General features: G+C 45.0%; 1 protein-coding gene across 3 annotated transcripts; it reads right to left on the bottom strand.

Moving 5' to 3' along the window:
- Nucleotides 1–4,710: 4,710 nt before the first annotated feature.
- LOC131213777 (ubiquitin carboxyl-terminal hydrolase 45) lies at nucleotides 4,711–11,567 on the bottom strand. Of its 3 annotated transcripts, XM_058207898.1 has the most exons (4): nucleotides 11,405–11,498; nucleotides 9,783–9,938; nucleotides 8,612–9,143; nucleotides 4,711–8,502 (listed from the first exon to the last, which is right to left on the bottom strand). In XM_058207898.1, exons 3-4 carry the CDS (start codon nucleotides 8,936–8,938, stop codon nucleotides 5,773–5,775), a joined length of 3,057 nt encoding a protein of 1,018 aa, XP_058063881.1. In that variant the 5' UTR covers nucleotides 8,939–9,143; nucleotides 9,783–9,938; nucleotides 11,405–11,498; the 3' UTR covers nucleotides 4,711–5,772. The 3 variants fall into 3 exon arrangements, with proteins under 3 accessions (XP_058063881.1, XP_058063882.1, XP_058063880.1); XM_058207899.1 differs by lacking the exon at nucleotides 9,783–9,938 and having other exon boundaries at nucleotides 11,477–11,567; XM_058207897.1 differs by lacking the exon at nucleotides 9,783–9,938 and having other exon boundaries at nucleotides 11,405–11,541.
- Nucleotides 11,568–15,472: the final 3,905 nt, after the last annotated feature.

Genomic DNA, 15,472 nt, shown 5'->3' with positions numbered 1-15,472 from the left:
TTACCGCTTCGTTGTCAATTACTTTTGAAGTAGACAAAATAACGCCACAAATAAAAAATCGGATAAAATCGGATACACGTAGCCCAAGATAATTCGAATGTCGCGAAAATGTTGGATCAGCCCTCAGTATATTCAAAGCCCATAGAGCTGTAATTCTCCGTAATTTTGAACCGCTACGAAATGGATAAACCCTTCGTGAAAGGGTTGCAACGAACACTTCTGCCGTGTTTGCAACAATGGACACGAATTTCATTTCATACACCAATCGGATTGGACCAAGCGCAAGGACCACCACTTAACGTTAAGCCCGCGTTTACTGGTCGACTGGTGGAACCGGGTTGTGGCACGCACCTCCCCCCGCCCCAACCACGGTCTGGTCCATCGTTCCCACGCCCCGATTGATTAGCGTAACGCGTATCAACCCGGTTGGCGCCGGACAAAAATCCAGCCACGTCCGCGATGCTAATTGAATTCAACTTTGATTGCTACTTCGCCATCTCCACCTCGGTGTGCATCCTGTGTGTGCATTCGCGTGTGGGCGAATGGGAGAGGGTCACCCGCACAGATAGGGCAGGATGGTGGATGGAGTTTTAATCGGCTAAAAACCTAATTTTGGACTCCCGGGAACGGCTGCCCGGGCTTTTATGTATTTTTAGCAAATCATTAAAAAAAAGGGAAACCCGTGTTTAGAGTAGCCGTGAATGCTGCCGCCCGAAAAAGACGGAACCCTCTGACGGGGGCGTTTCATATCGATAATCAATTGAGTGTGAAGCTACTCATCGGGCGTAGATGAGCATAGAAACCCGTGTGCCGCCTTTCATCTTTAAATATAGCCAGCCAATAATGGGGCGCCTCGCTTGGCACACCGTGGGGCTTGCTAATGCTGGGTCCGGACATGCTCAGAACATGGTCCCCTTCGCCCGTTCGTTCTCCGATTCGGCCACTGAGTTCGGTACCGCGCCGCCAACCCATTCGTAGTATTGTTTCGCACCCCTCCCACTAGCCAGTTTCTAAAATAAGCGCCACCGGTAGTCCGGTAACGGTTCAACGGGATCCTACGGATCCTTCGGCATCCGCGCGCGTGTGTGTGCCGGGACCATAACCGTCCGTCGGACCAACAGCAGCAGCGCGATGTGAACTGTCATCGTTTACTTATTAACTAGGCAATTTCGCCCCCGGGTTCCTTGGCCTTGGCCCCGGGGCACCAGATGGCTCCGTACCGTAAGACCACGCACCACGAGAAATGTACGAATCCGAAACCCGAAAAGCCCACCTCTCCATCCTTCCTTTCAAGCAAGCATCCTTTTCGCCGGAACCGGAGCCACCCGCCCGGGAGGGCGATCGAGCGGAAGTAGGCGGAAATGTAGCGCTTCCCGCGGAAAAGTACCGTCGTCCTCTCCACCCAAGGCCGTGGGGCCCCGCGGTCAAAGCCGGTGGAAGTGGAAGTTTGACAGGCTAGTTAAATGTCGCAGGAAGTGTACTAAAATCACAACCCCCCCCCCTGCCACGTGGTGGTCGCCATCCAGGAAGCGAAAAAAGGCGAGAACCGCCCACCGGGAGCACCGCGAGCAAACCTTGGTCCGGTCGGCCGGCCCCCGGGGGCACTTTATTTTAATTTTTATGCTTCATTCGCGGACCGCACGGTGCAACGGGGGCGCAATTTATGCTTCCTGGTGCACTTGGGCCGCGCTTGAGCCTCACTTTCCACACTGGGTAAAGCGATGAAAAAGAGGGGCTCAACTAAAATTTATGCTGCTTCAAAGGATTCACAACAAACACCGAACCCGTTTGCGGCGCGAAACGATAGACGTGTGGTGGTGGGAGAGGGTCGAGAGTCGATGGTTGGTGCCCATTGGTTGGTGACATAAAGAAAACGAGTAGAGTTTGTAGGGCCGACCGAAACGCCCGGGTCGCAGTTTGAGCGAGGCCACTGGGACACGTGATTGAGTCACAGTCACAACACTTGTCAACTCTTCACCTCGACTTCAAGGCCTTACATCCCTAATCCCTTCGCCTACCCCGGAAAGGATTGCACCGATCCGGGACAGCCAATCCGGGACCGCGGCCATTCCGGGACCATCCTACGACAAATCGAGGGTCGACAGATTCTTGGCCCTTGCAGACGACATTAGTAATAGGCCCCGTCACTAAGCAACCCTCATTCGTTACAGCCGGATCCGTTAGGAGTGAGCTGGGACGAACCGCTCAAGCAACCGCAACGGCTGGGAGAGATGCGCCACATCAACAAGCCACCCAGTCAGCAGTCGGTCCCCCAAATGCAATTGGTCCCGCGGAAGAAAAGCAACAGGACACGAAGACAAATAGTAATGTGTAGTAATCCACCTACTGTGCCCCGATACGCTCCGGGTGTGATTTCCGGGTTGTTCTTTTGGCGGTCCCTTGAACCCTTGAACCGTAGGAGATCAAATCGTGGCCGATCGCAGCGTGATGCTCTGGTTTGTTCGATCGAAGCAAAATCGATCATATTTTCCTTCCGGGTCTCCGGGTGGTTTTTGATCCGCTGTTTGCGTGGACCCGGGGGCGCGAAATCTCCACAGCTACGGCGAAAAGTTTCCAGCATCCCAGAGCATTCCAGAGCACTCTACTTCCCATCGTCACCATCAGCCCACTCCGCGGGTGATCCGCGGACTCGCCCAAAAGCACCCAAAGGCGCTGAGATTCGAATGAAATGTGTGTGTGCTAGAAAGAAAGAGAGAGAGAGAGGGAGGGAGAGGGGGAAGGAATGAAGTAGTTGAGTTTGGCTTGCAACCGCCACGGCTACCTAAGCATCCGAATTGATTGATTAAGCATGCGTACACCCCATGCGTGCAAAGCGGTTATCCTAGTTATCCTTCTTCTAGTGGAAGCCCACACCGGTTCTGGTCCTGCGAAGTTCTAGAGCCTAGAGACTGAACTGATCCGACCGCACCGACCAACAGTCGTGTGGACGGAATTTCAATGATGTTTCCGAGGAGCAGTAAGCAGCATTCGCCTACATTCGGCTACACGGAGGGAGTTCCGGCCAGGGCATCAGCGCGCGCGGAGAGATCGTCCGAGAGTCGCAGGTTTAGACGGTGGACCGATCTATATGGTCCGGCGGATCGGCGACGACCGTAACCTGGGGAACTGAGATTGTTCTACGACGGGGTTTGAATAGTAGAACTCGGCGCTACCTACCCGCTCACCGGACTGGGTTGGTTGCGTGCGTCGAAGCAGTCACCTGGTGCGGCTGGTGTCCTGAGCACACTACGCTGCGTGTAGCACTTTCCCACGACTCACGCTCCTAGTCCTGAAAGCTATGGCCTTCTTCTGTTTGAACCCTACGCGGTTGCTTCACTCGATCGTACACTGAAACACTTGCACTCGAACTCGTAACGCACACTGGCTAACGGTTGGCCGCAAGTTGTAATGGAACCTTCTTAGAGGCACTCATTGAACCGCGTCGAGAGCCGGAAAAAACGGAATAAGGACCACATTTTCTACACTTCAAAGAAAGATACAATTGGAGACATGTGTACTGCATGCTGCAAACTACACACGCAGACACACATTGCGGTGTACTGTACCGTCGTCGGTCTAATCGCGGCGGTTGAGAGTTGCGGTTGATTGTGCTACCAACAAACCAGGAGGAAAACTAAACTCGCGGTCCATGCGAGGTCCCTACCGACCGTGGGCACACTGGTGTACGGCGGGACGACTACCACCAGGCACCGAAACGCCCGAACCGCTAGGTACAAGTTCACCGCAAGCTCGCACCTCCGCCGGGAAAACAATCAACGTCCGCACGCGGGCACGTGCATGTGCTGACTCTTCTCGTTCTTTCGCGGAACTGGCGCCGAAATTGGCGAATCGCATCCGAGAACGGAAAGGACGAGCTATCGTGGCCGCCTGTGGTGCACCCGAGACGTCCCGACTTCCGACTACACACGTCGACTCGGGTTCGGGATTCACGTCGCGGTTCGGGTGCTCTTCACGGCTCGTTCAAATGCTTTTCAAGTGAATGTCCCCGCGTCGCGTTGCGATGGCTAACGTTGATGTTCATGAACATGAACATCCACGCCAACCCAGCACACGCCGACCTAAACATGATGAGGGGAAATTCTGCCCTCCAGACCGCACGCCAGCCCAGCAAATGAACCGTGGTTCAACGAATCCTCGGCCAATCCTGAGCAGACACCAGCACGCGGGTTGCGTGCCAGTAGGTTGATGGCTGGTGCCGATCATAAGCCATTGAGGCTCGTGATTAAGATTACGATTCCCAACACATTGGCACCATGTCGGGAAATTGCAATTGAAAGTCAGCAAGCAGTTATATGTTATGCGGTACAACTACTTAACACGTCGAGTAGCTAACCTTAAAATGCTTAATGCTTTTTAGGTAATAATAAAAACTTGAACTTGAAAATCTATATAAAAATATATTACAGTAATTGAGCACGATATACGGCACACGAACAACGAGTTAGTTCGGAGTGCCATCCTACGCCGACAGGATGGATAGAGCTCAAAGGATATCATTGTTGTTTTTTCGTACTATGAAACTTAAATTCTGAGTGCGCATTCGTTCAATCCGGTCTGTTTCGCCATGCGTGTGATATCGAGTTTGATGGGAAGGAAAAGAAAACCACCACGGTATAGCAAAATAACTCACTATTGCGACAATCGTAATGATTGCAAACGGTTTTTATTGGTGGATGTTTTTAAGGATATAGCTTATATATTTATTATCATACTTTACAGTTGTGTCGTTATACTTAAATTGGTGTAAAGGTAAAACAAAACTGAATAGAAGATAATGCTTCATCCACGTTCTAACACTAAGAATAGCATAAGAAAACATTTCGATAAAAAGCTAGAGGATAATTTACATTTTTTTGTTGGCGCTGTGAGGAAAAGGAAAACAGTTTCCTATTAGCAATGCGTCCTTTTACTAGCGCCACCCTGTCGAAATACATGCAATAATTATCGAGTTCCTTAGCGCATGGACATCCAAAAAAATTGTAGGAGCAAATGTCACTCCCATCCCGGGGTCTCTGTACTCCATGCATGAAATACCTAAAACACTGATGGATATCTTTGTTTCAACATCACGATTTGGTATTACGGTCTTTCTTGTGTTGTGACTTATTTATTTCGACGATAACGATGTTGTTTACACTTGACGATAACCAACGTCGCTGATTGCGCAACGTCCCCAGCCGATATCCACAGAGTACGAACATATGCAAAAGATTTAGGCCTAATACAAAGGATTGTCATCAAATCAAAACAATAGTAAACGAAACATTGGCTTTGTTGCAACACAGACATTTCATAAATATCAGTTTTATGGCTACAAAAGTAGACCTCTGAGAAAAACAATAAATTTTTTATGTACCATTTCGAATCGATTATTATTGCCGATGACTATGTACTACCTCTGTCAAAGATCCACTCAGAATAGTTGTTTGCATCGAAAGAGGTGCTAAAGTGGATTCATGTTACAGTTTATAACAGTATGCGGATGATAGGATTAAACATTGGCGCTAGTGGCATTGACAATGGCAGAGCAGAAAATGCTTTATGTGAAGGAGTGGAAAACTAAATTTTGATGAACAATCGGAAATTATTTTTATAAATTCCAGGTGGAACTGTGCCTTAACGCAGCATGAACATCAATTATTAACATGGAAAGGAGTATCGAGATTAAACGAACGAGCCTCTTCCTCATCAAATGTGGGCTGCACATATTTTTTGTCATGTTAAGGAAGTATCATCGCAAGAGAAAGTAATTTAAAATATTCGTTCATAAAACAGAAGATAGGCCTGCACTTTCAGTACTGACTCCTCGGCCACTTCGCGTACGTAGCTATCGGAAACGCAATACCACTTACCCGGAGGAGCATTGGCATCTAGTGAGGGTTCCGCGGTTGGTTTTGGCGTATATCCAACTGCACCTTCTTCTTCCTCCTCTGGCTCCGTAGTTAACAGAATGCGCTCCTCTTCCAATGGTTCAGGTTCAGGTGCCTCCTCGTGCTCAGAAGAATCATCATCACCGTTGGAACGGTTGGAAGAGTTAAGGCTGACTGAATCGTCACTGTCTGGCACGAAGCTACTGTTGCTACTACCCATGCGCATTGCTTGAACCTTTGCCATCTCCTGCTCGGACAGTCGATCAAGCTCGTCTTTCGTGCCTTGCGGTATGAACTTCCACCGTACGTCATCAGCTCCGAACGATGGGCGCACCTTCACGTACGCAACATAATGGCCTCCGTGCATCGATCCCGAGTGCTCCACGATGCCATACAGTGCGTACAGGATATTCTTCTGGCCTGGCCGTATATGAGCGGCTCGCTTTACTTTAGATCCACAAAACGGAGCAATATCCAACACGAAGGGAAACGAAACCGGTTTCGTGAGCTTTCGGAACATTCCGCGCGGTCCGACCTGAAAACGCTTCAGGTGCAAGATCAGCACGGCCGGCGGCACGGATATCAAAAACTGTTTCGTAGCGTTTGTGTTCACCGACTTGCCCCCTTTGCCATTGATGCGTTCGGTGCACGCCTCACAGCACACCTTGTTGTTACCCGTCATCAGTTCAACGGCGGTGAAATTGTTGAAACATGACTGTACCGAATACTCGCCGTCCTCGCACTGGTAACGCGGTGCGATGGTATTACTCCAATCGGCATGACTATGGGTGCGTTGCCGACGCGCTGTACCTGGTAGTGTACGTTTTAGTTTGGCTCGGTTCTCGTCTAATTCAACACTTCCCGCCTGTCGGCTGCTTAATATCTTCGCCATGTGTGCTGCTCGCTCGGCACTGATCCCCACCGAGCACACAATGTTCCGCTCGGATTCTTTGTTCCAGTTTTCCGGAGTGTCGTCCAGTTTCTCCGGTCCCGTAAATACGGCACATGAAGCATGATTGCCGTTCTGGTCGATCGAAGCCGAAACTGGCGGTTGACATACCGTCCGCGACAATGGGTCATCGGTAACGTCATTATCCTCCACATCGGCGTCAGACGGTTCGTTCGAATCATCTGACGACAAAGCATTTTCCTCTCTTTCTGCTCCATCCCCAGCGTCGAACACCGAATGCTGCTGTTGCTGCTGCAGAGAACTGCTGGTTAACGGTCCAATTGAGTCCGTCCCATTGTTTTCACATCGCTTGCTTGCATCGGTGGACACCGACTGCGGCATAGCCGCTGTGTTAACGGACGACAGATTGATGCGATTCTTTTGGTGCTTTGCCATGCGCTTCGCTTTCTTTTCCCGTTCTCGTTCGCGTTTGTTGAGATTTTTCGCCGAAGGATGCTGGTTCACGCTGCTGTTCACTTGATCGTCGGTAGCCGGTTCCGGGCTGCTTTTACGGCGAACCGGCGGCTGCGGTTTCTCGACGCAAACCGGTAAAGAAATATCGAGAAAATACTCATGCCGCGACGAAGTGTGATAACAGTCCTGACAGGTGAGCGTTGACACGAGCGAGCCACGAAATACTTGTTCAGGTCGGAAGACCCACTGTGAAATTTGCTCACCGTAAAACTTTACCATTGCTTTGCGTGTTTCGTCGATATTTTGCTGGTTTTTACGTTTTTCCAGCCCAAGCGAATACAGTATCAGTGCCTGATAGCGGCGTAAATCGTCGGTTCGTACGCTCTCCAGCAAGTGACGCAAAAGCTCGTGGGAATCGTGTTGGTCACCACCATCAAACTGTGGCCACTTACTGGTTAGCTCCAGCAGCAACCGGTTTGGAGACAGTACACTATTAGAGCTAGCTGTTAGCTCACCAAGTAGACTTGCGAAAGCATCCGTAAGACTTCGCCATGTATCTAGCTCACCGTCTATTGGTGGCAACAGCGTTTCGGTGCCATCGGCCAGTTGCAACATTCCGCCAGGAATGTGCACTCGCTCTCCCTCAACTGCTGATTGCTGCAGAATAGATAGCAGATAAGGGGTTCGGGCCAAGCACTGTAGCACTGCATTGAAGAAGCAAGTATTCCCCAGATTGGAGAGACCGCGTACGCACGGCAAACTGTCGATTATGATTTTCTTATATCGCGAATCAGTGAATGATCTTTTGTCGACACTGATCACACCTTTGTCTGGAAATGTGGCTTCCATGGTTGACCCTTGCGCAGCCGTCGCAAACGATGACCCTTGTTCAACAGCTGCCGTTCGATTTTCAACGGTGGATCGACTCCCGATCACTGTATCAGCTTCATCGGGATTTTTCGGTGCATCGGAGAGATTGTAGGTCTCTGCTACAGGTGTGACAAACCTGAAAGTGTTTATCATCATTTTACGCACTGATTCCGTGGTAAGCTGTAACTGTTTGTCCTGCTCATTCGTTTCATTGTAAGAATTAATCGATCGAACTTTAAATGACTCTCGTTTCACAAACTCGACAATATCAAGTAGTCTCGGTTTCGCGTAGGGTTCAACTGGTAAGTTGCAGAAGTAGCACCAAACATCGAAAGTTGTCGTATTCATCGCCAGAGCGTGCATATCACTGCTAAGTGCCTGAAATGAAAAACGGAAACAAATATTTCACCAAAGAGATGCATAAGTACTAACGAAATAAAACAATTTGATCGTTCAGTCATTTAATGAAAATATTTAGTTTACTTACTCTATAATGCTGCAGAGCATGCTGATTCTGTTTTCGTCCACACAGTTGACTGCCACACTTCAGGCAAAGCCATAAAGTATTATCAAGAACGGTACTATGTTCGACTAAAAGTTCACTGTGTAAACGACCTTCTTCATCACACTTTTTGCAGACGCTATCGTAGCCCTCGGTTTTGATCTTTTTCCGTATCGTTGCCAAATCAATTGCCTTCTGTATATGTGTACATATTTCACCACCGTTCATTTTCGCAGGACTTGTGGTATCATCGTTAGACTCGGTAGATGAAGTCCCATCATCTTTATAGTCACTGCGTTGTCGCTTTCCCATTATTACTTTGTTTCGTCTTAATTTGCACGTATTTTATTAGAACGGACGCAGCCGTACTATCATAAGCTTGAACTTTTGCATTCAAATTAATTTTCAGTGAGCGTTCGCACTGCCACTTCTCGCAAATAAACCGATGAATTGCTACAGTTTAGACGGATGATCTACGGACGAATTACTATTCTTGACGATGATTTATTTTAATGAACTGGAAATAGATAAAGTGAAAAACACTGTGAATAAACACTTGTAGTTAGACAAAAGTTAATTAGGCTATTCAACATCAATTAACACCAAACTTCAAGAGCCGGCATAAATACGGCCCGGTCCGTTCTTCTTAAAATTAAAAAAAAGCCGGGAGAGATCGACGCTGAATTCTGTGCGTATTTTGATAGAATGTGCACCTATAACGTTCAACCGAACCAATCAACGAAACAAAAACGTTCCTACATGGTATGATCGCACTAGATGTCCGGAACAAACTAAATTCCATAAGCTGGATGGCGATGCGGGGTCCGACAGGGACATATTTTTATGAGCTGCCGCATCTACTGGATCGAGGATTAGTGTCCCATATAGTTTCGACCGCGAAATCGTCAAGTATGTTGATGACACCGTTCTAGTCGTTCCGCCAACATCAACACAGCTCACAGTGACCAGCATCAGAGCGCGCAGTTGTGGTAAAGTGTGGAAGGCAACCCATTGGTTTCAACCAGAGCAAACAACGTGGCAAACCCCATCTAGACGTCTACAAAAGGGTAAATTCCACGAGCTGAACGATGATCGGCGAAGCACTCCGGAAGCATCACAGGGACTCATTGGCCACTGCCTCAGCGAGCTAGTGTACCTGCCTGATTGAGGATTGGTATCCCGCGTAGTTTCGCTTGCGCAGATCTTCGATTTGCTGATGATATCGTCGATTTGCTCATGATATCGTTCCAGTTGTGTCGGTGACCACACCGCGTACGATGGCCGAAGCATCAGAGCGCGCCATAGTGACGGTCTATTAGTGGATGGGATGAAGAGATAATCAATTAGACCAGCTCCTGAGAAGTTCCCATCATCTTCAACAGTATTCCCTCATCTTCGACAGTATAAAAGTATTTCAACTGCTAAAAAGCCAAAAAGACGATCTGATACCTTGGATAGTCCTTCCATGTGAAGCGTTAGTATTCTGCAATTGAAAGAAGCTATTCCACTCACATCTCGCGTCGAGACAGTTGAAGACCGGGTTATACAAAACGTTTCTAATTCAAGGACTGACATGTCCCTGAGACATGAACTATGTCCAAAAGAGATGAAACTCTATTAGTCGCCTCCGATAGTAAGATGCTCAAATTGATATTTGGCGTCCGGCGTTTACCGTGTATGGCGGTAAAATAAAGAAGCCGCTAGAATAGCGAGCGTATATGGTTTGCCAGGCTCCGATGGGCAGATTTTGTCATGAAAATGACGAATGACAGGCGAGGAACCAGCCAGCAAATTCTTCTTAGGCCGTCCAAAAGAACAAAGGAAATGAAGTAGGCCCTGGATAAGATGGAGTATATGAGATTATGTTTTAACATAGTTCCTACATTTCCAAGAACATTTTTAATGGAAAACACAAACAACAACTGATGCAATGCAGCCGAAGTTCTACATGGTGAAACGTATAAAACATGGTTCTTTTTTCGACCGTACGCGGGAATGTTTGTTAAATAGTCATAGGACAAATAGAAAATGGACAAATTTCCTAACCGAGCAGTATTTTGGAACAGAAAACGCGGAAAATAAAACCTTTGTGGCATCGGGGGGATCAGGGGATAAAAGGAAATAAGATAGGTCACATACTGACTAAAAATGATACAATTCCTTGGATAATGGTATACAGTAATTCGGTTAATTTATGTGTAACTCGTGTTCGTATCGTAATAAAAGCTGATTATGTACAAGAAAATGCTCATTGTTAACACACAAGAAAAGTTCACAACTTGACATTTACCATTTATACAACTTCAATGTTTACGACTTACATGTTTTCTCCTATCAAAATGTAATGGTTTGCCTGCTGTTTTATTTGATCGAAAAGAGGTTATTAACACTTGAAACACATTCCTTTGCTTGCTAAGAATAACCACGCTAGTAGCTAAAGTGAGATTGACGAATGAAGTGCAGCCGGAGCCCTGACAGAAGGAACGACAAAGGTAGAGCACATAGCACGATAACGAATGCGCATAGAATTGCGGTCATTTCAACTTTTTGCAAAACTCTGATGTTCTTCATGTATCCGCGTCCCACAGCATAAAGAAAGCGTTCAATAAATGCTTGGTCACGCTCTCGTAGATACTGCGACGTGCCATTAACGAAAAGGAAGCAATGCCGCGAAAAGAGGTTACCACTCTTTTTGTTATCGATTGCGGAACATAACCTTGCATGTCAAGTAAGCCAGTCCATATAAAACAAGCACCGAGCCACAATAATCCAAATTACCTAGTATAACCGAAGCTGCTACTCGACGTGTGCAACGTGCATTGCAGATACCTTCACTGCAGAAATATTTACCGTAGTATTACCACTCCCGACGCGACGCAAAGCGAAAACGTAAAAGGCAGTATCATGGAAGAATGTGAAACAGGTGGCAATCGCACAGTCAGTCTTCTTTGGTTGCCAACGTGAAGACTCATTCGGGTAGGGTAGAGTCCCTCTTCTAGAGATGTGTAGACAGACAGATGCACAGTGTAGGAACACGAAGTCTTTCAAACCCCGACTTGCCGTGGAAATGTCAATTGTAGAGCATTTGTCTCAAACACAGGCTGAAACGACGACCAAAGGCCTGGCCTCGCGTCGACGGGAATGGGTCCGCAACATAGAGTGAAAGAGAAGCAGACACACTAAAGCACACAAAAACGTCATTAGCTGTCCTTACGGTATGTAGAACCCTAGAAAGGGAGACGAAAATTCGGGCAAAATAACTGTCCCTTCGGTAACGTGTGGTATGAGCCCTGTGAAATCGTTTATCCATACCAGACCGGTTTATCCAGATAAAAAGCCGTGCACATATGAACCGAACAAAAAAAAAGGAACCAATCAAAAAGTCGAAGCTTTTTCGAGCGTTGTTGTATCGGAAATTAAATGTAGAGCTCCAGAGGAGAATATATTTCGTAACTTTATTAGCTCGGTTTGGAATATTTTTTTACATCACTGCACTTTGCGATCAGGCGATTTTTTCGGAACAACAGACGGAACGGATATTTTTTTAACAAAAAACTTAAACAAAATTATTCCACCCTTAGATCCAGCCCAAGGAGCAACTTTGTCCGTTTTACCGTCCGTCGACGGACGATTGTCGTCACTGGAGTGACGTCGTCAGCGCGCCGACGATCCGAAAGTTCCTTGTCTCCTTGGGAGGACACTTGGGTATCAAATCAGCGCAGATCTTATCAATCGAAAGTTAAAGTTAAAACTAAATTGGTGAACAGTTCGTGTGAAGCATTAATTCCTGAGTCAGGTTAATTACCTTTTTGAATTGTATTACATGCTCACTCACGCATGCACACATGCGTGGCCTCGTGTAAAAGCGCGGTGTATGTCTTTTAGTTTACAGTTCGCCGAATGACTGCAGAATGTATCGCCGGAAGAATCTGGTAAGTGTTTCAAGTGTTGTTGGCGATCAGAGTGATCAAAGATCGCTCGTCATGTTCGCGCAGAGTTGCGTAGTTTTTCGACATTAATTAATTTTTAAACATTTGAGAACCTAAATAATATGAAGTAATCTGTTTCTTTTGCTTGTTGTAGCTGCCGAAATCATTTCTACACAGCTTGGTAAGTATCATAAACCCATCTTTCGATCAATGGTAAAGAATATTGATACTTTATTTCACTTTCAGGTGACGACGGATGACCGAACCAAACGACGGGTCTTCATAAACGAAACAGTGCTGCATGAGGCTGCGGTGCCATAGAACGGTGGAAAAGTGTGTTGGTAGTAGTGGTGTATTTATTGTGTTTTTTTTTCATAAATGAGAAATAAAGGTGTTAAAATTTAAACCCACAAGGAGCAATAGGTTTTGAAGAGCGTTAAAGATTGCTAATATGAATGGTGTTAACAGTGTTGCATTTTTGATTCTTATTTTCAGCGTATTTTAGTGATCAGTGGATTTTGCTTCCCACTACTACATCATGGTGACTCTGAACATCGGACACAGTATCTGCCGCAGGTCGCCGACCAACGGTCTAAAGCGCTGCGATTATCATCATTTTTATGTTTGCGAGGAAAGTATTTGTTACCACTGTCAATTGAACGTGAGGCAATTGGCGATATTAGACTTTTCAGTTAGTTTCATAAGAAATGTCAGTACCGTTCAAATCCAGGGACTGCAATAGGAGATGCAAATAACATAATGACAAAATAGAATAATACACTGCATACTGTAAATATGAATAGATTCAAAAGTAACATAGAACGCTGAATAAGCTTAATAATTGTTCTGTATAAAAGTGTTTATGAACAATGCAAATAATCTTTTCCTTTCTTTGCTAAAACTCATTAAATAGAAATTACTACGAAATAAAGAATAAAAATGAATAGTGTAATAAAAGGCCAATATCTGTGTGGATGTGCAAACTTTAAATGATTTGTTTTTATTTTGCAAAAGGGGATTTGCCTATTGCGTTGCATTCGTCTCCACATGCCTTTATGCCTACTCGGATAAAGAAGGCGTATACATTTTAGCTAGCTGGATCATTTTTATTTCTTTCCCTACACCTTTTTAAATACGTAACTCATTTTCTATGTGGTTGTGGCGTTTGATTTCGAGGCTATCGACAATCAGGAAAAATATGCGATGCCCCACAACCATTGAAGCCTTCTGGAGGCATTTTTGTTTTGACTTGAATAGTTCTTCAAAATAGTTAATTTTATTCCTATACCTGTTGCAGGTATGATGGTGTTGTTGTGCACACGTTTTTCTTACAACCGAGCATTGTGGCCAGCATATGCTTATGTATTATTGCAAACTACGCCCACACCTATCGTTCGATCATTCAGACATTTGGCCTTATAACTTTTCGATACATTTTCTTCGTTTGTATATATCGCGTGATGTGGTCAAAATTGAAAAAAAACAAACAAACAATTTATTGAAACACACTAGGGGCTTCGTATGTCATCACGAGATTCGCTAATCTCGCTACCCTTGATGTTAGTATTTGTTTACCATTTATCTGCTTATTGTGTTCTTTAAGTCATGTCAAAGAATGTGTAATTTTAAATGATATTTTGTTACATGTAAATAATGCAAACTTATTCTATTGTATTTCTATTATTGCAATTTTAAGAGAAATAGGTACCCAAATATCACAAGATATACATATCCGGCATTATTCAAGATTAGGAATTCTTCCACTATTAATCATCGTTATTTTTTTAATTCTTCCGAAGTGCACTTATACACCTAACACTGCGCTAGAAAACCATTTATTTAACATACTTAAAATACAAAAAAAGTTTTCGTCACGGAACTATTGCACAGACATTTGATATGTACCCTTTCTTTTGATTTATCAACCAAGATATTTCTATCTGGAAATAATTGACCGATAAAAACTAAAGTTTTACTATTTGAAAGTAAACAGATTCAACTACGTGTAAGCATATAGTACGGATCTCAGCATCACTAGTGATGAACAATATTTGGAAACCGAATTCGGTTAAGTGCAAAATGTCTTTGCCAAGATTTCAAAGTACGCTATGAACTGATAAACGAAAAACAAATACTGACTGGCGTTGTGACGTTTTTTCTGGTACGTTGCACTTGTCCCAGGAAGAATCCCAGGAAATCCCAGGAAGAATCACACACTTACAAAAATAGAAAAATGAACCACTAAATAAATAATCGATAGAATAATTTCATTAGATTTATCGATAGATTAATTTCGGTAATATACAATAATCTTGGGAAAGTTTGTAAAGTACGCCGCATTGCCTAAATTATTGGTTGATCATCCCAATTCGCGCATTGTAGATACAATTTTTGATGATTTTTTTAAATTATGATTTTTTACGAATTGAAGATACAATTTTGAAAGCCACTTTCTAATACTCCTCTTTTCGAAATCGCTAGATGGGTAAGAATGAAGGAAGACGGTCTTTTCACCATAGTTTCCGAAAACATCATTAGATCCGAATTTCGTTCTTGTTTGCTCTGAGCTGGAACCTAGGTGGTCTGTCTCTGATTTTTATGGACGTAAATAACTTCATTTGAGTAGTTTTTAAATTGCTATTGCAGCACCTTGAATATGAAGTTGTGAAAATGGTTGATAAAAGAAAACGAAAATGAAGAAAATAAAATGAAAGGGAACATTTGTAGCAAAAACGGGCTTTTGTGTTTGGCGAAGAACCAAAATTCCCGGACTATGTCTTCGGTTAGTTTCGCTTCAAACCGGCACCTTTAGCGAGGTACCAGAAGGCGATTATCAATATTAAAATAATAAAAATAAAAATTAATGTCATAGATGGAACATTTGAGGATTGCTACGTGATTCTCGTGTTTTTCTAGT

This window comes from Anopheles bellator, chromosome X (assembly GCF_943735745.2).
Source record: "Anopheles bellator chromosome X, idAnoBellAS_SP24_06.2, whole genome shotgun sequence".
In the NCBI taxonomy this organism is placed as follows: Eukaryota; Metazoa; Arthropoda; class Insecta; order Diptera; family Culicidae; genus Anopheles; species Anopheles bellator.
Note: the sequence above shows the minus strand (reverse complement) of the source record. Positions and strands in the feature narration are given on the sequence as shown.

Bases quoted from the DNA above. Each gene is read 5' to 3' on its own strand.
- LOC131213777 (XM_058207899.1), bottom strand. From the start codon at position 8,938: ATGGGAAAGCGACAACGCAGTGACTATAAAGATGATGGGACTTCATCT. The intron at 8,503-8,611 runs GTAAGTAAACTA...TTTTCATTTCAG, and splicing joins ATGCTCTGCAGCATTATAGA to GCACTTAGCAGTGATATGCA.